At 36.4% G+C, this 21,728-nt stretch overlaps 1 protein-coding gene across 2 annotated transcripts in view; it reads right to left on the bottom strand.

Annotated features, from left to right (window-relative positions):
• Positions 1 to 21,728, bottom strand: part of camk1b (calcium/calmodulin-dependent protein kinase Ib) — a 54,233-nt gene that overhangs the window by 10,923 nt on the left and 21,582 nt on the right. For both annotated transcript variants that reach the window (XM_084395655.1, XM_084395654.1), the window contains exons 3-4: positions 10,951 to 11,082; positions 2,979 to 3,053 (exon numbers count right to left, since the gene is read on the bottom strand). In XM_084395655.1, the coding sequence (XP_084251781.1) occupies positions 2,979 to 3,053; positions 10,951 to 11,082 (207 nt within the window). The remainder of the gene's footprint in view (positions 1 to 2,978; positions 3,054 to 10,950; positions 11,083 to 21,728) is intronic.

The raw sequence follows: 21,728 nt of genomic DNA, 5'->3' as shown, positions 1-21,728 counted from the left end.
GGTATGTCTCCCTAAGAACTATGATCTCAAGTTCTGTCGTTATTAACATAGATTCAGTGTTTTCTGAAACCATATGAACATTTGCAAACAGAGTCGCATTTTTTAAAAGAAAATGTAAGGCTCTTTAAGACCTTATTAAGATCTGAATATATAAAATAATACTGTATATTAGGGGTGTGCAACAATGACAAAATGATTATATCTTGATAATTTCAAAGACTTCGTTGATAACAATAATTAGATGATATTTTGATGAGTGAACAATGTTTGCTGAGTGTGTTTTTGTGCTGGTAATGGCTGGTTTATGGCTGTTATTGACAAATGACTCACAAAGACATTCATATTATTGCGGTGGTCAGTTCACAGCAGTGACAGAAATTTACTTTTTTTATTACAGGGCAAAATTTGCCACCTTAAATTGATTTCCAGGGGCATTTTTACCTATGTAAGGGCTTTTTTTCCCCTTTTAAAATTGTTAGATGTATGCATCATTGACAATGCGTTGTCTAAAATATAACTCACAATGTTAATTTATTGTTCATTTAACTGTTGTATAAAATAAATCTCACATTTGCAATCGTGATGATATTTGGGGAAAGTGGCACTCTTGCTCATGTGATATTGTAATATAACTACACCATAATTGGGGCAAAATTGGGGCCCGTGTATCTTGAAATTTAGGGGGCATATAACTGCATACATCATGCAGTGAAAGCGTGAGTGACAAACTCGATGTCAGCTCGCACATCGTTAAAACAATAATTACGATATAATCATAGACTATACGTATCGCACACCCCTACACACAAAGAATGAACTTACAATTGAACTTTGAGACAGTACGTAATACGCTGTTGTAAATGCTGCGAATTGTCAAGTGAACAAGCAAATCCACAAAGAAAGAATAATAAAAATCATACAACGCTAATTAGATCATTTTAATTTGCTTAAGTATTTAGATATGACTAAGTTAAAGTGTCATCTAAAATGTAAGATCTCTCATAAGTAAAAATAAGACTTTTTATGACCTTACATTTTTAAATAAAATGTAATACTTTTTAAAACTTAACCCTGAAATTTATGTGGATGAAACTCCAGCTCTCAACCCGTGGTTAGAGGTCAATGCTCTTTAAGTTGTTTATGTTCATTATTATTGTAATGTTATGTGCTTTTGAGACATGTTCAGTTTACATTCTTACAGTTTACATTCATTGAATCTGCAATCCTATTACAGTATTTTTCACAAATAAAGTAATTGTTTAAAAATATATGAATATGTGAATAAAAAGGAAGTAAACACTGTAACAGGGCACTCAGTAATCTGGTAATTTCGTGAGCACTGGTAATCATATTTTTTCATATAAAGACAAGGTAGCGTTAATTTTACACACAGCACACAGTGAAAACGATATGAATATGACACAGTGGGCAACTGGTTATATATCAGCATATTTCAAAATGAAGGATTTAAAGTTTTTAGATTGCGTCTCCTGTGAAGCTGATCTTCTGTTCGCATTCACTCACTTCGCACGGACCGACCGTCACTCGCAGTAACACGTTTATCCAGGCTACAAATGCACACTTCACAAGATATCACAGCTGGATTCCATTAAATATGCAAGGTTTGTGAAATTAAATGTTTATTAGATTCAGAGATTTGTTTAAATGATGTAGATGCGCATTTGCTGAATGTTGACGGTAAATGAGAAAGTATAGCCTGATTGTTTGCCTTTTCTGTTACAAATAATATAAAAGCAACGCTTTACTTTTTCGCATACCATTTACTTTCTTTGTTTACCAGTTCTGTCTAACAAAGTATTAGATATGACTGACAGAGATCGTGAACTAATGAAGACGGAGAATGTGAGTGAGCGCTGTGTGATCAGGGCGCTGCCGTTCTCTTCTTAGGCGCTGGTATTCTCAGTGCCGCCCGTCAAAATAAAAGTCTGGAGCGCCGTCAAAATAAAAGTCCCGCTTCCAACACATCGGCCAGTCAGAAAAACGTATCGGCCGAGGCGGTATTTTAAAAATGCCAAATATCGGCCGATATATCGGCCTTGGCGATATATCAGTCGACCACTAGTAATTTCATAGTTAAAGTACTTTTATTGTCTTTGAAATCTGGTTAAAATGTACTGCTGAACGTCCTAACAAGCATTTATGGTAAACTAAACTATAATGTAATTTTTATTAAAATGTATAAATCATGTATTAAAATATTTGTAATAACACATTTGTAATGATCAAGTTGCAATGTACAAATTTACATTTATTAGCTCTAAATGTAATATCAAATAACACACTACAGTTAAAAAGATAATCAAGTATTATACATGCACTTTTTAGTATGTTAGTCAGGACATCAATATAAGTGTACTTTAAAACATGAAAAAAGATAAAAGGTCCCTGCACACTGAGTCTGAAATTTTCGTATGCGTTTTTTCGTATTCGTCATTCAGTGATGATGTCAAAGCTTAACCAGTGCATTGCAATCATAGCAGTCTCCTTTGGCTGAGAATGTAACATATACTTACACTGTGTTATGGAGGAGTTCTGACATATTTTAGAATACAATTAGAAAACAATTAGAACACATGTGTTCATGTACTTATGTAGAGAATATTTTGGGTCTGAATGTGTACATTTATGTATGGTAGCAATAATAATAAATGTAATAATGTCTGTTCTCTACCTTTGCATCTCTGCTGCAAGTCTTGTGCTGTACAAATGCTCTAAAATACAGCTTTTGGCCTGCATTTAGATTGATTCACCATAAAAGCCACGCAATATCTAAACTTGGAGAGCCTTTAAGTCACGGAAATGAATGAGTTCGAGATAAGGAGCTAAAAACGGCACCCAGCACATGGCAGCTGCACTAGATAATAGCTGAATTGTTTGGAGGTCGGCTCATGTACTCTGTGTGGAAAGCTGGAAATATGGGACAACAGCAAAGTTAAAATAAAAGATCAATGACTCACAGTTGCATGACAAGGTAGAGGTGTGATTTACACTCATAGATGTCCTCCAGGGAAACTATGTTGGCATGTTTAATCCTGAGAGAAAGAGGGAAATAAAAACAAAAAAACATGTCAACCCAGAGATAAGGCAAAATATCTAGGCTAAGTACTTGGTGCTTATACTTCCAGAATAAAAAGTAACATCAGAGACCAAAATGAATGGCAAAATACTTTTATGATTGTATATAACTTTACACAGGAAAGGTTAGTTAAGTGACTTCATCACACTAAAATCATGCTGACATGCTGTTTCTGTCTTGTAGCATACCTTTGAAACAGTAGGTATATTTGTGGACAACCAAGCTTAACTTGTACTGAGCATTAAAAAAGGCACGGAACCAAGAGCATTATATGCAAATCTTTTTGGGTGGAGGCGAAAGTGTCAAATTAATGCTTCGTTTTAATTAGTGCTTCACAGCGCATACTAACAGGTTTAATAAGTCTGTCTCCATGAAAGCTGATCTGATTCCAGATCTCTCCTCGTCCAGACCAATCTCTGCCACAATGTTCTAGACCGTTAAACTGACCCAGAGATGCGTCATAAATATTTACAGAGGGGATCTGGAATCAGGTTTCTAGTTGTCTATAGCCTGAGACGCAATGTAAATATGAAACCAGGTCTGAGTGCATTGAATCATGAAAAAGAGAGCGAGAGGAAAACCAGACAGAGGGTTTCATCAAATGTCTCATGCCTATTACAAACATACTGTAGGACATGTTACTCACAACAACATAATGTGACATTTGCAGAGCAGATGGCACAGTGAGACACTCGTAGCAAGAAGGCAACAGGCACATCTCACAAAAGCATGGAGAAAAAGGGTTTCATCTTTAATTTGATCAGCGGCCTTCAGCGGTTCTAGAAGAATTTTTCCTATCCATTTTCTTCTCCACGGGGATTTCAAAACATTCTTCAAAAAGAGTTACAATCAACCAAAGCTACAAGACTAATCACAATATCACAAACTTTCATTCTGAGCAAAAAAAGTATATGAAAATTGGATAACACAAAAGAACTAAACTTATTATTATTATTATTAAGGAATGAACTACTAAACTACTCATTGGGAATTAAGGAATTGAATCAGAAATGACAAAATATTGAAACTTTAAATTTATATTTTTGATTAAAACATTATTTAGTTTGGGACTGCAAGATTCATTAGATTACATTAGACATTTGATTCAAGTCTGATTTTTAAGATTATATTATTTAGCATAAAAGTTCAAATTCATTTGTCAAAAGTGATAGTAAAGGCATTTATAATGTTACAAAACATTTCTATTTCAAATAAATGCTGTTCTTGTGATTTTTTTCAAGCTTTTAAAGAATCCTGGAAAAAATGTAGCATGGTTTCCACAAAAATATCAAGCAACACAACTGTTTTAGACAATAATAATAATAAATGTTTCTTGAGCACCAAATCAGCACATTATAAAATAGAACATGTGACACTGAAGACTGGAGTAATGATGCTGAAAAATCAGCTTTGCTATCACAGCAATAAATTACATTTTAAAATATATTAAAACAGAAAAGAGTTAATATTTCACAATATTATTGTTTTTACTGTATTTGATCAAATAAATGCAGCCTTTCTGAGCATAAGAGACTTGATCTTACCAACTCCAAACTTTTGAATGGTAGTGTATATTTTTATATAAATTAATAAAGGCAGGGCTTGACATTAACGTTTTTGCGTACCAGTCTACAACCACTGTTGCTAGCGGTTTTCCAAAGTTACAAGCCACTCATCATTTTCTCTGGCCACAATTTTGACATCGATGCCATGGTGAAAAAGTGCCATATTGATAATTTTAATATTATCTCATAATTTGGCAGCAGATATATTAGGCTGCTGTCACTTTAAGACCTGACGCACATATCCATTATACTGTTACACATGCATTTTATTTCTAAACTGTTATGTATTTTACGTTTAAATTACGTTTACTTAAAAAACATAACTGACTGTGTTTACATGAATACTCTCCAAGACTGGCATTATGACATTATTTTGTGTATTTGACTGTTTAAGCGCAATAAGCAGCAAAAAAAACCACTACAAAATCTGTGGGAATTAGTACAATTATGCGCAATGCTCGAAATCCCACACTGAAATTCAAGCCCTGTAACACCAACAATATTCATCCAGAGCAAATGAAACGAGTGAGTGAGGAGAGGCGGGTTTGTGTGTCACTCGCTGTCAGAGAGATGAGAGAGAGAGAAAGCGCAGCTAGTATGGTGTATCTATTCTGCTGAAAATGAGTATTGGAAGTGTTTCAGATATTTCAGTATCATTATGTATCAAAAAATCAATATTTTTGACAACATTACAACGCACTTATTTTATTATATAAGATCCTGTTTTAAAAGACTACAGTTGAAAAATGTATATACAGTATTGTATATAAAATTCAACCCACCAAAGCGGCTAGTAGGAATGACTGCGTTACACGCCACTGCTGAAACCCACCCACATTTGTCAATCCCTAGGTGTATTATATGTATCCATATATGAAAATGTTTATTTTACGTGGTTCCATAGGTACAAGATGTCATCATCATACTCAATCCCAAATCTGTCTGACACAAGTTTCATCTTTGTTTGATGGCGATTCGGGGAAGTCCAAATAAACGAATCGCATAATATGAAGTAAACTCTTACAGAAACAGGCAGCAGTGAACACTGCGTAGGAACCCTGAGAATCAGAACGCAGCTTGTGACATATTGAACAGACTGTACTTCCCTCCCACACAGCCTTGAGTTTCATTCAAATTAAATATGCCGTCTATTCTGACTAAAGTCTACGAGGGGGTGGATTTTGTGTTAGTCTAGTGCATAATAAAGAAGAGATAAAGAAAATTGTATCAACTAATGTCACGCATCTTCCTCCGTGACCCCTGACTCTCAGTCTTCACTGCCCCCACAACAGCCAACAGTCCAGCGGATTTTCATTGACTTACAGAAGGACTGCGTGAGTGTGTGTGACACGCGGGGGCTCTAATTGAGCCGAACGGTGGAATCCCACACACCTCCCCATTGGCAATACGACACGACAGAGGCACCTGAATGAGTCACTGAGGATCTCTTCCACTCATTCTCATTCTTTCTCTCCCTTCAGCAACATGTACACTCACCCACTCCCCTTCTCGCCTTCTCTCCTTTCAGGCATACTGGTGGCCTCGTCTTTGCCTCCTTCAGAAACTACGCACCGCTCCGACCCACACAACTGTGGGCAGGCACGATTCCACAACAAGAGTATTATTGTTGATGAAAACTATTGCTATTATGAATGATTAACTATTTCATTCTCACTTATATAAAATCCAAAAGTATAAATGTGAGCTAAATTAAATCAAAGACAAAATAATTTTAATTGTTGTCTTTGAAATTAATGCTGATTTAATAGGTCATGAATGCATGTGAGTGGCATCCAGTTATCATCTTGAAAATCTAAATTATTTAGTGTTTTTATTTTGTGCACACCGAGGAAAATAACTATACCAATAAATGACAAAGATTTAGTTTTAAAAATCGTTCTAAATGTAAATGAATAACAACTATAACAATAACGGCACAGAGAAACAATATCATTTGGATCACTTATAGCCAATCAGAATCTATCCTGCTTTAAAGGGCCGGATTATTTAAAGGTGCAGTGTGTAATATTAACAGCTAGTGGTTGAAATGGGAACTGCAGTCAAAATGTAAAATATTGGAGAGATTGTTTCCCCCGCCCCGTCCTCCTCAGACTTGATGCTCACGCGGGTTGCCAAATTGAAAGCATGCAACATGAACAAGCGCAATTGACAGCCTAACACTGTAAGTTGATGAGTTGATTTATCCGTGTTTAATATATCACTGAACCGATGGATGCTAAGGTTTTTTAGGTTGGGTAGAATATGCAATCTCTGACCCAGTTCATTTGCTTGCATCCATGGCTGCAATAAGCTTTGTTTACTGCCAACTGGCAACCCAGGAGTGTCGAAATTATTACTATTGGGTAAATTGGCAGTGGGCGGGATCGCATAGACCAAAACAAAAACAGACAATCCGACATGGAACGCACATTTCGAAACTGAATAACAGGCTGTAGCATTGTTTTTGAAGAAACAAGCATGTGAACTTAGCCTGTTTCCTAAATGTCTGCAAACATATTATGGTATTTTTTAATGCTCAAGTAGAGTCGAAAAAATTACATACAGCACCTTTAAAGTGGCAGATGACATAACTGCAGTGCACGTTTATAATAAACAGAACTTTATTGTTATAGATTTCATTATAGGCCTTTACTATAAATTGTGTATAATTACATGCAACTAACCCTATAACACCCTAATCCTAACCATATAGTAAGTACATGTAGTTAATTATTATTACTCAGGACTTAAATGTATAATTAATTACACTGTAACACAGACACCTTAAAATCAAGTGTAACCCTTGATTTTAAGGTGTTTGTGTTACACTGTAATTACACACATTAATTAACATGTATTTTAACATGTGTAAAATGTTTGTAATTAGGCATAATTTACTATTACTATAGTAAGTACAAGTAATACAAGTAACAAGGGCACTGTAAAATAAAGTGTTACAGAGAAACTATTGTTTAGTTTATCCAAACAGAACTCAAAATAAATTTCAAAGATTCCACACTGTGAACTTCGTTAACTTTGGCAAATCCAGACTAGTTGGTTTCCAGTTTGGCCATCTGACAGAAGATCTGAGCAGATCCAGTCTGTGCGGCTGAATCATAAATTCCCCAGAGATTCCAGTATGATGGTAGTCACAATTGCCTTATGAATGTAGAAGTCATGGTGTATTTATAGCACATACCTACCACATACCTTTATAGCAAGTATGGAATGCTGTATAACGCTGAACTTAAATTTAATGGTTTTATTTTCAGTGCAACTGCAACTAACCCTCAACCAAACCCTAATCCTACCCTAACCCAATAGTAAGTATATGTTGTTAATTAATATTACTCAGAATTTAAATACATAATTACATTCTAACAATGACACTTTAAAATAAAGTGTAACCGAAACTTTTTCTAAACTATAATAACCCTGCTTGAAAAGTACAAAGTACTTGCACTCGCTCCTCAATCTGTCCCAGGGTGCCCTGCGTTCTGGTGTGCACAGTAAGGTCACTGAGCATGTCTTCCCTTGAGGACGCCCTGTCGGATTCACAGTGACATAATCTGGACATCTTACACAACACTGACATCACAATCCTGCTGTATCATCTCTGTGGGTGACAAAGACCGCGGGACTGTCCCTGCAGTAGATTACTGTGAATTGTTTTGAACAAAAACCATTTGTTAAAAAAAAAAAAAAAAAAAAACAGCTAATCTGTTCAGTTAGGATATAAAGTTGTGCCACAAGGGCATTTGAAACAATAAAGACTTAAACTGTTCAAAAACCTAGAGCTGTCTCGCTCTCTATGCACTACATGGGCAGCTTTCTCAGCCTTCTCTGGCAGCATAATAACTGAAACCGAACCTCATACATGACGATTTTAAATGATCACCATAAGACTCAACTCATAATTCATACCAGTAGAGTTTGACGTTAGTATGTTGCTAAGCTAATGACACAACATTGGTAATAAGCACATTGAGATGGAAATTCACCCTCTATTTGTCCATGTCGTATGTCCATCTATTTTCGAAATGATTCAACAATGTATGCTTTTCAGGGTTTTTTTTTTTGGGATGTAATTTTTTGTCAAAATGTCAAAACTTCTTTATTAATTTAGTCAGTTAAACTCCACCCCCTTTTCACAACTGACTGCAATCACGTTCAGATCAGACTCCACCCACTTTACAAACGATTGACAGAACTAATTTCCTGCCGTACAATCTTTTTCTTTTCCGATAATCCGTTTCATTCGGGATATCCCTTAAACGCATTGGGACATCATTCACTACCCTCCTCTTAAATCAGTTTTTAAAGTTAGACATCAACCTTCTTGGTCTTCCTCAATCAATTCATTATAAACAATATGCCAAGAAATTTTTTTTATAAAAGAATGCCTGTTTCCCCATTTATTTTTTGTAAAAATTGTATAGGGTTGCTAACGACCCGAGGTGTGTAACAGTGTAAGTATGTTTTTTCTGCACAACAATAATTTAATCTTTGATGACTGAATAAGTGAAAGTTGGCGATGTCTGATACACAATGATGAAGTGACGTTTCATTCATAGAATGAATTTCTGCCATTCTCCGCAGGCAGAAAACAAAAGAATAGGAAGAATCATCAGTAAAACTTGAAATGGCTCAGCGATTTACTGCAGAGCAAGTACTGAACACAATCAAATATTAGTGTCAGTGTCATTTGATGGTTTATCTGGTGAAAAAGTTGTCAGCGATGAAAATATTGATTTTGAAGTTGCTGAAAATGATAGTTTTGAGAATATGGTTGAGAGAGTGAATGCTGAATGCACTGGGAAAATGAACTCTGTTGAGGACAGTGATGATGGTATAAAACATATGCTCAAATATCGTGACAGGTAGAGATCCATCTGTTTTAGATATAGATCCGGGTCGCTAAAGACCCGAATATGAAATAATGATTGGCGAAACATTCATATACGTCACAATATGGAATTTTATTTGTCAATACTTCTGTAATATTGTGACTTTAATAAGCATAAAAATACATGGCACACACAAATATTGTATAAAATGTTTAAATTGTTTGAGCTTTTATTTGGTGTTAACTGAAAAGTACATTTTATTTAATTCATTCGCCATCTTGGATGGATTTTCTTAACGAATGTAGTTGATGTTGCATCAGTGGATTCTGTTCTTCTGTTAATGTGATTTTTCACCAAAAATGAGGTACCTTACAAGGCGACAAAATGTTGCTGCCTACCTTTTGCAACAGTCATTACATTAAAACCTATGATGCATTAAATTGCTGTCTAAGTAGGGCAGCTCATTAGGTAGTTAAATAAATGAATGAGGATGCATGCGATTCTTTAATACCCTAGTTTTTCACATAGCGTAACAGAGCAGCGCTTCTGGGTTCAGAACGTAGGCTCACTATTGGCCAGCGCTGGTCATGTGTGTGATGTGTGTGATGCTGGCTAATAGTGAGCCTACTTTCTGACGTACAACCCAGAAATGCTGCGCTGTTACACTACGTGAACTCACTCAGAGGCCCACACAAAGAAAATTAATAGTTGAATAAAGTCGTTATTTTTGTTGTTTTTTTGCGCACAAAAAGTATTCTCGTCGCTTGATAAACTTATGGTTGAGCCACTGTAGTCACTTGGACTATTTTAAACATTGTCTTCACTAACTTTCTGGGCCGGCAAGTTTCAATTACACAGAAGCCTATGGAGGAGTGAGCCAGCTCTCAGATTTCATCAAAAATATTTTCATTTGTGTTCCAAAGATGAATGAAAGTCTTACGGGGTTGGAACAACATGAGGGTGAGTAATTACTGATAGAATTTTCTTTTTTTTTGGTGAACTAACCCTTTAAGTCTAAGGCCATTTCACTGGTGCCAGCAGCATTGTTGAGAAATGTGACTTTCCAGCAGACTGTGAGTGCTTCCTCATTCACACGTTGCCTCAAATATCTCTGTGAACGCTGTGCCTCTTTGCCTGTGGTAACCCAGGCAACCCAGCCACTAAAAATAGCGTCGGCTGCTCCGGCTTCAGTCATTCCCACAGAGCTTTATGATTCCAGCGGTTTAAACATTAGATTCTTAACACACACACACACAAATCACTTGCTGTCCTCTCTCCCTGAGATAACATGGCTGTTACATATAGATGAAGACCTTCATGGACTTTACAACTCTGGGCCACAGTGTTCATACAGCTAGGGTGTGATATTTCATGTGTGTGTGTGTGTGTGTATGTCATATACATCTGTAAGTGAACTAAAACAGCTGTTTCAATGACTCACTTGTGGAGCACAGCGATCTCATTTTCAATGCTGTTTTCTTTCCCCTCCAGAGCTTTTTTCGGGATGCACTTAATCGCCACTAGTTTTCTCGTCCTCTTCTCCTCTGCGAGCACCACCTCAGAGAAAGCCCCTCTGTAAGACAAAATCCATATAACCAATCAGAATACAGTAAAACCAGGGTCAACAGACCATTAGGGGTCCATCAAGGTCCTACGGGGACAGATATACAAAATATTTAGACTATAAATAGCATATACATTTCATAGCATTTCTAACTACATAAATTAACGTTAAATAATGATATGTGTTAAGTATGGAGGGGTTGTTTGGGTTGACAGAGTCTGGTTGGGGGTTCCTGGCCATATTGTTATTATATAAATAAAAATAAAACGTACAACTATAAAGATTTTGGTAACACTTTACAATAAGGTTCATAAGTTAACCTTAGTTAACTACATTAGTTAGCATGAACTAATAATAAACTGCACTTATACAGCATTTGTTAATCTTTGTTAATGTTATTTTCAACATTTGCTAATACTTTATTAAAATCCTGTTAACATTAGTTAAATTAAATATCCATATTGCATTACATTTAAAAACGTTAAAAAACATTCAACTTAAAAATGTTTCAATGACAACTAACTGAAATAGATAAGTTAAAGTACCAAAATTGTCTATTTATATTATGTGTCTTTAACTACTATGTAATAACATTTAAATTAATCATTGGATACAATTAAATTTATTGTGTACATACATGTTTTTATATTAAACTTTAACCCACCCTTAAACCTAAGCATACCACCAGACCTGTCCCTAACCTTACCCGTATCCCACCTCAATAGCAGCACAAGTTTTTCAAGTACATTGTACCTAATTTTTTTTTTTATGTGCATAAAGACACCTAATATAAAGTATGACCACTAAAACTGAAATAAAAATCATTTAAAGCTACATAGAAAAAAATATATATATATATATATAAATAAAACAACACAATTGTTAAAACTAAAATAAATAAAAGAAAATGTAAAAAAGCTAATTCAAAATATTAATATATACTATAATATTATATAAATAGTACTAAAATATCATTAGTTCCTGGGTCAGAAAAAGTTGGCAGCCACTATCTAAAACAACGGCAAAATTCCTAAAATTGTTGGCAGGATTAACATCATGCTGGGACAGCGTTCCTGTCATTTCACTAGTAATTTGATCGACAAATACAGTGCAAGTCACAGATGGGTCAAATGTTGACATGTTCTCAAACAGACTTGTCTTAACAAGAGCTAACCACACACAACATGGTATTATGGCAAGCAATAAAAGCTCTTCCATGTAAATTTGAGTTCTTATCTCCAAGTTTCTGAGGCCCTGCCCACAGAGAAATCTCACTGCACATGACCGCTGCACATAGCTGCACATTAAGCATCCACTATAGTGGATCAGTGAAAGCAGGAAAACAGGAAGCAGATGTTAACTTCCTCTGAAAGGATAACAGCACAGGCAGCGAGCTCTCTAGAAGAGATTAACGGGATAGTTCACCCAAAAAAGAAAACTTTGGCGTAATTCAATCATCCTCGTGTTCTTCCAAACCCGTACGAGTTTGGTTAATCTTCGAAACAGTCATTTTAAATGAAACCTGAGAGGTTTATGTCCAGGTAATCAAACCTAAGAAGGTCCAAAGGTCATAAAGGTGTCATAAAACAAATCCATATAAATCAAGTGTTTTAACCGTGAAGAGATACGTTCACTTTGTATGATGAATAGATTTCATTTAGGTAACTTTTATTCACATAAGTAACTTTGCAACTACATGTCAACTAGCAGTCATTAGAGTATTAGTAGACTGTCAGTAGATGTAGTTGCAAAGTTACTTCTTAGTCAGTAGAATGTCTGTTGGGAGCATCAAAATAAAGTGTTAGCAGATATTAAGCAGACAGTCTACTAATACTCTAATGACTGCTAGTTGATATGTAGTTGCAAAGTTACTTATAGTTAGTAGAATGTCTAAATAGTTACCCAATAGTGTCATTATTCAGTTCAGCGTTGATTCAATTAAGTTCAATAACTGTGTAAAGTTCATCAATTATGAAATGAGATCAATTCATCTATAAGAAGCTCTACAGAAGACAACAGTGTCGATATTCATCTCGAGGCAATTATGAAACAAATCTTTGTTGATTGAGCAATAAAACAGCTCTACAGAAGACAGGCTTAATTCAGTTCAAGTTTTGCACTCATCCGATAGTGTCAGTGCAATCAAACCGATGATAATACTGAACTTTTAAACCCCAACTAAGCAAGCCAAAGAACTATTTACTGAGTGTCGATTCAACTTCAGTTGTTTCAGTTGGCTTTATACCACAGCACACAGAGATCCAGTCACAAGACATAATGAACCGAGGATCTGTGATCAGGCCTAAAAGCTCTGATATCATCAGCAAACCACCCAGCCTGTTCAATATTTGAGAATGGAATGAAGATTAAGAGCAAACTCATTATTAAACAGGATGTGATTATCGCTCCTCAGCGGCACAGATCCGGCCAGGCAACCTTATCCCAGAGAGCTCATGGAGGACAAACACTGATATGATGCATAGTTAAGCCGGCACACGTACGTGTGTCCTCGGCACATGACCAGAGGACAGGGGAAGACTGTGGGCTAAACCGCTGACGCTGACCCTGAGAGGACACACACACAACATATCCCATCAGCCCATGCACTCGCTCGAGTACAGCAGTGCCACACTAGTGCTCACGCACAACTGAACATGGCATGACAAGCGTAAAACAGCAAACAGTGCATATGTCGGACATCTTTGTTTCAGTCATGCAATGTGACCTCATCAAACTCAATGTGGTTCGACGACTGGAATCAGTCGCTCTACTGTAAGGAAAATGCACACGACTAACACATGCAGGAAGGGCCTAAAATTAACACTCGCCAAGCGCCAAATGAGAGTTAAAATCGGTGTTGGTGAGTATATGAGTCGATTGCCATTTGGCCAGTAACAATTTTATGAATTCTAACAATACAAAATTGTGAGAACATGAAAGTGAACAAACGTGAATGAAGCTGTTATCAGTTTTAATGCTCATAACTAGGGCATAACTTTTTTTTAAATTTAATGTTTTGCCACGATTTTATTATTTTTAAATCGAGAAATTGCGGTTTTGAATGAAAATGTTAGCAAATGTTACAATTAGACATGTTGACAATTCAGCTATGATAACAGTTAAGACAAGACAATGATCCGACCACATGACTAGCTAGTCTTAAGAGGCTGTTCACTGAGAAATGCATTATTGCTTTGAAAAAAATAAGACGTGAGCAGTGGAATGGGAAAAAAGTTAAGTCATCAGATGCGAGTTCAACTTTTTTTAACTTGAGTGCCACGTTTTTAGAATGCAGTTTCATGGGTGAGTCGCTGCAAAAGACACGAGACACGAGTGCAACAGCCAAACATAAAAACAATAGGTCAAATATAGGAATTTTGCAATTCAATATCGTCCATATTTTCTCATCGGGCCGATAACGATAACATTAAAAATGAACATCTATCGGCCGATACCGATATGGTGGCCGATATATGTTCATTTTTAATGTTATTCGTTATCGGCCAGATAAGAAAATTTGGACGATATTGAATTGCTTGAAATATGATTGAAATCACTTCAAAAAAGGAAAATACAGTTAAGTGCAACATGTGCAGCGCAAGTCTGTCATATAGGCTACATAAAATTACAAATGAGAACGTTATAATTGTGTGCTTGGGACATGGATTTTAATGGTGAGATTTTTGCTTTTGTAATCAGGCTCTCTAAATTTCTATAAAAAATAGGATTTAGAGTTATCGGCCAATACATTGGTTATCAGCTTTCAAATATAAAGAATTATCGGTTATCGGTCTCGGCCAAAATGTTCATATCAGTGCATCCATAGTAAAATAGCGCAATGGAAGGCAAAAACCTGTAAAGAACCACTACTGTATGTGTGATATCTCATGTTTGCATGATGGTGACAGGCTGAAAGGTGCTGTTATTTTCAGTTTTACAAAGCATTTGCTGTGTATAATAGCCTAATACTGTTGAGTATACAGGATATGTTTAAGATACGTTTGTACAATATTTGCCTTTTATATTTCATGTATATTTTATACATTTACCCCATGCTGATCACTTCAGGTGTGGTCCACTTGGAATAGAACATTTTTAACATTTAACATTTTGAATCATATTGTAGTTACAGTTTTAAGTTGACTAGTTAAACATAAAAAAAAATTAGTCGTTCTGAAAAAAAAAAAAATCGAGATTTTATTTTTTGGGCATATCGCCAAGACATAACATGAAACTAATTATCAATTATTATTTAGTGTGTTGCCTGCTACGCAGTTTCTAGGTTATTGCTAGGAGGTTGCTTACTAGTCCAAGTCAAAAGAGCCTGTAAGTATGATTATTAGTATTAGTGATCCTTGCCTTCAGTAAGAGCAACAGTTCAGAGCTGGGGAACTGGGGCAGAGCAGCACATTCCTCTCCGGTCAGAGACACAAGAGGACGGCCATCTGCTGGAACCAGGGGATGTGGACTAGATTACAACACAGGCCTGTCTGTTGTGGCTTCCTCATTATATTTCCCGAAATACAAAGAGGACAGAGAGAGGGACGCTGGGGGCAGAGATGGACTCCCAAAACATGATCTGGAATTATAACTTCATGCCTGAAAGAATGTCATTTTGATTAACGCTAAACCCAATTCATGATTGACTGTCAGCTGCACTTTTCATTATTGGAAAAATAAGCCAGTTTATTTTAGTCATTTGTTCAACCCAAGCTTGTCACAATGCACTCTTGAGTTGAATTATGTTTCTGAGTACCATTAGGAACAATCATTGACATCGTGGTAATGCCAATAATACCGTCGCATTCTCTATCCTTTATCTTTTCTTTCCCTCCATTAAGCATTCTTTCCCACTAACACACTTTCTATCTCTCTCTCCTTCTTTCTCATGTACCGTTAAAAACACACTTTTGCTTGGTTTGGCCGCTGTAGAAATTGTGGTTTCCCTGAGAGGAAACAAGAGGTCAGGAGCAATGCAGAGGGGACAGCGACTTCCAGTCTGTGTTACATGACTCTCACATCTTACTTTAGAAGAGAAAGCCTTCTCGGAAAGACATTTTAAAGGAATAGTTCAATATCCACTGCAACCAGATCATGGAGTCAGAACTGTATCAGTCCAATTAGTTCAGATCTTTTTTTTTAACCAATTCTTTGAAAAAGATTTTCACCAAGTTATCATATGGCTAATTGTATGATACATTTATGGTGCTTTGGTGTCCTTCTGGAAATGTAATGGCCCTTCGTGTTCTTCACTTAGGGGTAAAAAGAAAGACCTGAGCAGTGATGAGCTGTTAGCGAACATCCTGTTTAGATGAATATGCATATATATGTGATTTCCTCTCAATAACAAAATAAACAACAAAAATGACAGCGTGAGAAAACAGCAGTTAAGAAAGCATCTGATCACAGTGACGTGGATGTTTGCACTAGTTCTGCAATGAGGCACTCCAGTGAAGTCACATGATGTTTATTAATATATTACTTTATACAACAAATTACTTTAAAGCAAGCAGCTTTACAGTACTAAACATGAAAAAAGTGTCACTTTCATTTAGAATTATAACTTAAAATTTACTTTTGAAGACCTTTAAAATCATTTGGCGAAGTGATATGGACATGTAATGCGGTCAAGACCTGCCTGGAACTACTTTAGCCGTGCGTTTCCTTGAAAATAATCACACACCTTAGAACGTTCATCAACCAATCAGATTCAAGCAATCAACAGCCCTGTGGTATAATTGAAATTAGAGCACTGAGGCAAACAAATTACACGGGGTGTGACATTCTTTAGAAAACGATTAATTCGAACTAATTAAATACCACAAACAATTTAATAATTCATCTCTCACGAGACCGACGCCACATGTCATCTTTCTTCCTGAGGCAGTGCTCAGCCTAAATTCAGGTTAGTGCAGGTCCCACAGACTCGACACGGAACCATCATTTCTGCGGACTGCATTATGTAACGTTCCCTAAAATAAACAAAAAGCAGGTGCAGCTCATGTGCTGGAGGCCAGACTGGAGTCTGAGTTGTGTGAATCGAGTCAGACGGCCCAGTGTCTCTGGACGGATGCAATACATCTCAGCTTAACTCAGGCTACCCTTAATAGCAGCTCCAGAGCGCCTTATCAGCTGATCTGAGAACAGCATTGTGTATTATACATTTTAACATCATAATCTGGATTTGGACTAGGCAGACTGATCCAAAACATGCAACATTGGTGAACCGGTTCTTTACCGCATTTTTGGGTGAACAAATTATTTACAGTACAGTAGGGACTTCCAGCATAAACATGTTTGCTTGTAAAATGCATTTATTCTTAACCATGTTAACTGATGTTACAATACCAAACACTGTATTTGCTAGAAAAAAGTATATTTTCATTAAATATTAGGTTTTCTTTAACAAAGGGCCTGTTTCACTGTCCACACCGCAAAAAGTGATAAATTTTAAATTTGAGCAAGATTTTATATTTGCTAAAAATATTTATATTTTTCCATAAATGGTAAATTTTATTTGTTTTTATTTAAATATTTTAGTTATGTTTTTGTATTTTATGTTATTGTAGTATTTATTAACATTTAGAATTATCTTTTCTTTATATGCAAGTTTTAGTCATGTTGTTATGTGCTTTTGTCATTTTTATTAGTTTTTGTTGATTAAAATATTTCTATTTAGCCTTAATTTATTTCATTTCAGTTTTAGTCATTTTAGTACCTATTAATTTTTAGTTAGTTGCAAAAAGGTTTTTTTTTTTTTTTTTTTTGTCTAATATTTATATTATTATTATTTTATCTCAGCTTCATTTTAATTATGGCTGTCAAATAGATTAATCGCATCAAGCTTAAAAAGTTTTGTTTATATAATATATTATATATATACACTGAAAAAAATTATTCGTTGAATTTAATTAAAAAAATTATCCTAAGTGGTTGCACACAATTGATTTTAGCTACATTTAAACAAATGCATTAAGTTGACCTTAATCAATTTTAGTTCAACTTAATGCATTTGTTTAAATGTAGCTAAAATCAATTGTGTGCAACCACTTACGATGAAAAAATTGATTAAATACATTTTTCAGTGTATATATATATATATATATATATATATATATATATATATATATATATATATACACACATATTATATAACCACATTTTGTATAAACATTTTTAATAGTTAGTTAACAATACAAACATTATTTACAAAAAGAAAATTTGCAACAAGATGGAAATCATACAGCTGTAATGTAACTCCAATTCATACACACTTTTGTTGGAAATTGGCTAAATACGATGGTTTGAGCACTATCCATCAAGTTAGCATAGAGGTGCTATGGGAACTTCTAAGCAGACGCCTGTTTTAGAGAGTTTGGTCTCTATCCTAGACTCTTCGAAAACATAAAACTAAAAGTGGTCAGAAAATCCAGAAGAACGATGTAATGAAATGCTATAGACGTCTATCTTATTCCCTTAAGTTACCGTGATAGTGTCGCTATACGTTTCTGGCACACAGATGATGGGAACAGTTCCACTAGGCGTGTGATTCAGAGAAGAGCACTTATAATGTGGTCGATCAGGGTCGCGCACAAACATGCACAAACAGCAGCACTGATTGATCTCCTGGGATATTTCTGTTTCCAAAGCAGGAGTTGCGACCTCACACCTGGCCGTCGGCCGAGCCCGGAGGATAGCCTGCAGACAATACCACTCAACATGAACAGACAATATCTGTGACTAGACTACAAGACTAGAGAGATGTGGCACACTAACAGCCAATTCCAAATGCTATTTATACACTGTGGAAAGAGAACACTATTTGTATAGGGACCCTTCACAGAGGTTCACTTCCACGTGGCCTTTAATGAAGTGATCATTATTTGAGATAACATCACCTATTTGATATTGGATATTTTTTGCCACAAAATTTCGTTTTATCATAACATGATGTGAGTAGTGATACCTTGCAAAGGGTTTGCCTTTCAAAACCCTCATTACTAATCTCAAAAATATTCAGATTTTTTTTGACATTTTCAGGTTTTTGTAAACCACATTTGTTTTATTTACAACAGTCAATAAAAAAAAAGCACCTTTACTATTCAAAATAAAGTCGTAATGACCTATACGTACAAACAAGGCACATTTATTCTGTTCCAAAAACTAGCGAGCTACCTTTCACTGTAAACAATTATTTGCATGATTTGTTATCACAACTTTTTATCTTTTGTCAATTCAACTTTTTGTGATTCAGATAACATAATATTTTGAGCTAAACCAATCTCCTTCATAGTATTAACTCAGTTAAAAAACAGTTTAAGTTTAAGGCAGCTGCCTTTCAAGCCAGTGCGTTTTTGCATTGAATTACAGTGCTTTTCTATTGTTTTCCCATGCAAATATGCGATAGATTGACGTGTTTGAACACTGTGCGTGCATTTTGCGTCTTTTGCAACACCTTGCACATGTGTTCTAAGAATGAATAATAAAAAAAAAAGTGTCTCTAGACCTTGTTTTCTCACAGTTCTTAAAATAGGGGCCTAAAAACAAGATGTAGTGGGTGGGATGTGCATGGCTGATATGAAGAACACACTCTAGTCTCTGCAAATCATCACTTGCAGTGAGAAAAACAAGAGTAGAAACATCTTTCCTGTGAAGGGGGAGGGGAGGGGGAGGGGTGACAAGCGACAGCAATCAGGAGATTAACCTTTCATTCCAGGCATAAACGCGGCAGAAGACACACCTCGATTGTGTTTGTGGGTGTATATGCTTGCAAATGTGTGTGTGTGTGTGGGTGTGTGCAAAAGGATTGGTGATTGAATAATAAATGCACAGGGACACCTCATGGTGTTTACCAGCCTGGTAGAAACACCTGCTCTCCCACACACACACACACACACACACACACACACACACACTTTCAGTTACCGTCCACACCTCCACTAGAACATAACAAACAATTAAAACCCAGACAGTGCAATCTGTTTTTGAAAAAAGGTTCATGCGACACAATCGAAGACTTAAAGGGATAAATCTCTTCCAAGCTTTATAATGGCAGTGAATGGCCGTTTCTGTTTTGAAGTCCATAAAAGTGCATCTATCCATCATAAACGAACTCCACACTGCTCCGGTGGGTTAATAAAAGGCCTTCTGAAGCGAAGCGATGCGTTTGTGTACGAAAAATATCCATATTTAACACCTTACAAAGTAAAATTCTAGCTTCCGGCCAAACGGCCATACGCAGTTTACTTGCGTATAAAGCACAACTTGTGACGTCAGAAGTAGCGTAGTGCGTCATGGCGTAGCGTAAATATCAGCAGTGCGGCGCATTACTCGCTTAAAGGGACACTCCACCCATTTGCATTAAGCTTTGCATTGTTAGAAACCCAGTCATACTATTGAACGGTCGTGCAACACTCTCTCATTTTCCCCTGAGACGGGAGAAATCCGTTATTTACCTTTTACACTTCCTCCTACAATGACGCAAAAATCTTCATTTTGCGTCATTGTAGGAGGAAGTGTAAGAGGGGGGGATTTCTGTTGAGACTACAAGCACTAGTTCCTCATCTTTCCCAGGGGGCGGGACCCGCTCACGCTACAGACCTATTACAGATCAGTGGGTGGGACTTTACTCTCTGAAACTGAAAGCAATATCCTCCATCTTGTTTGAAGCTAAGCTAACAGGCGCTGTGGAGACAGATGTAAAGTTATGACAATAGCGGAGGAGAGTGCTCAATATGATATAGACTAGAGGAAGAGGATTTCGGAAGTCTGATGCTTGAATCAGGTGTTTGTGGCAACCTTTACAAGCCGCATTATAGCGAAGAGCCGCCGAGGCAGAAGACCTGCCTGCCGCGGACGAGGAGCCCGGACTGGCTCGAGTTAGGGCGGACTGGTGGCGCCGGTGATCTCACTATGCAACTCATAGACTGTAAGATGCAACTACGAACACAGAGATAGTTGATAGTCTGCGGCAAAGAATTTCAACGATGACAATTTCTCCTGGACGAAATCTCTGAATCAGACGAGGACACAGACGTTTGTGTTGAGAACTATCCTAGTTTCGCACCGCATATGTTCTGACTGAACATCCAGGTACCATGCAATAATTCACCTTTTCGAAAGAAATACAAATGAGGAGTAATGAGTTCGCCAACTAACTAGACATTTTGTGTGAATGTGAAATGAATTTCAAGCTCTGGTGGTAGCTAGACTTGTAGACGGAAGAGTGATTTCTCTTATAGGCAGATATGCGCTTTCTGGATTAGTGGGAGTGGCTTGCGGAGCTGTGCAATGTGGTGCATTGTGGGAGTTGTTGTCTTTCATACAAATGCGTCCTGATTCCTGAAGTTATTTTTTGTCTTTACTCGGTCACGAAGGCACCAAATTCAAAATTTATTTTACATTTCGACTACATATATGACCCACTTTAAATAAAAAACAATGTTCAAATGGGTGGAATGCCCCTTTAAGGTGCGCTTAGACTTAAGTCAAATCCGTATGTTCGTTTATAAAGTTTTAAATATGGATATTTTTATATTAACCCCCCGATGCCGTGTGGAGTATTTTTATGATTTTTATGGACTTCAAAACCAAATCAGCCAATCACTGCCATTATAAAGCTTGGAAGAGCCAGGACATTTTTTTTTATATAACTC

This window comes from Rutilus rutilus (genome assembly GCF_951802725.1).
Source record: "Rutilus rutilus genome assembly, chromosome: 22".
NCBI lineage: Eukaryota > Metazoa > Chordata > Actinopteri > Cypriniformes > Leuciscidae > Rutilus > Rutilus rutilus.
The sequence above is the reverse complement of the archived record's forward strand: the minus strand, read 5'-3'. Positions and strand labels throughout refer to the sequence as shown.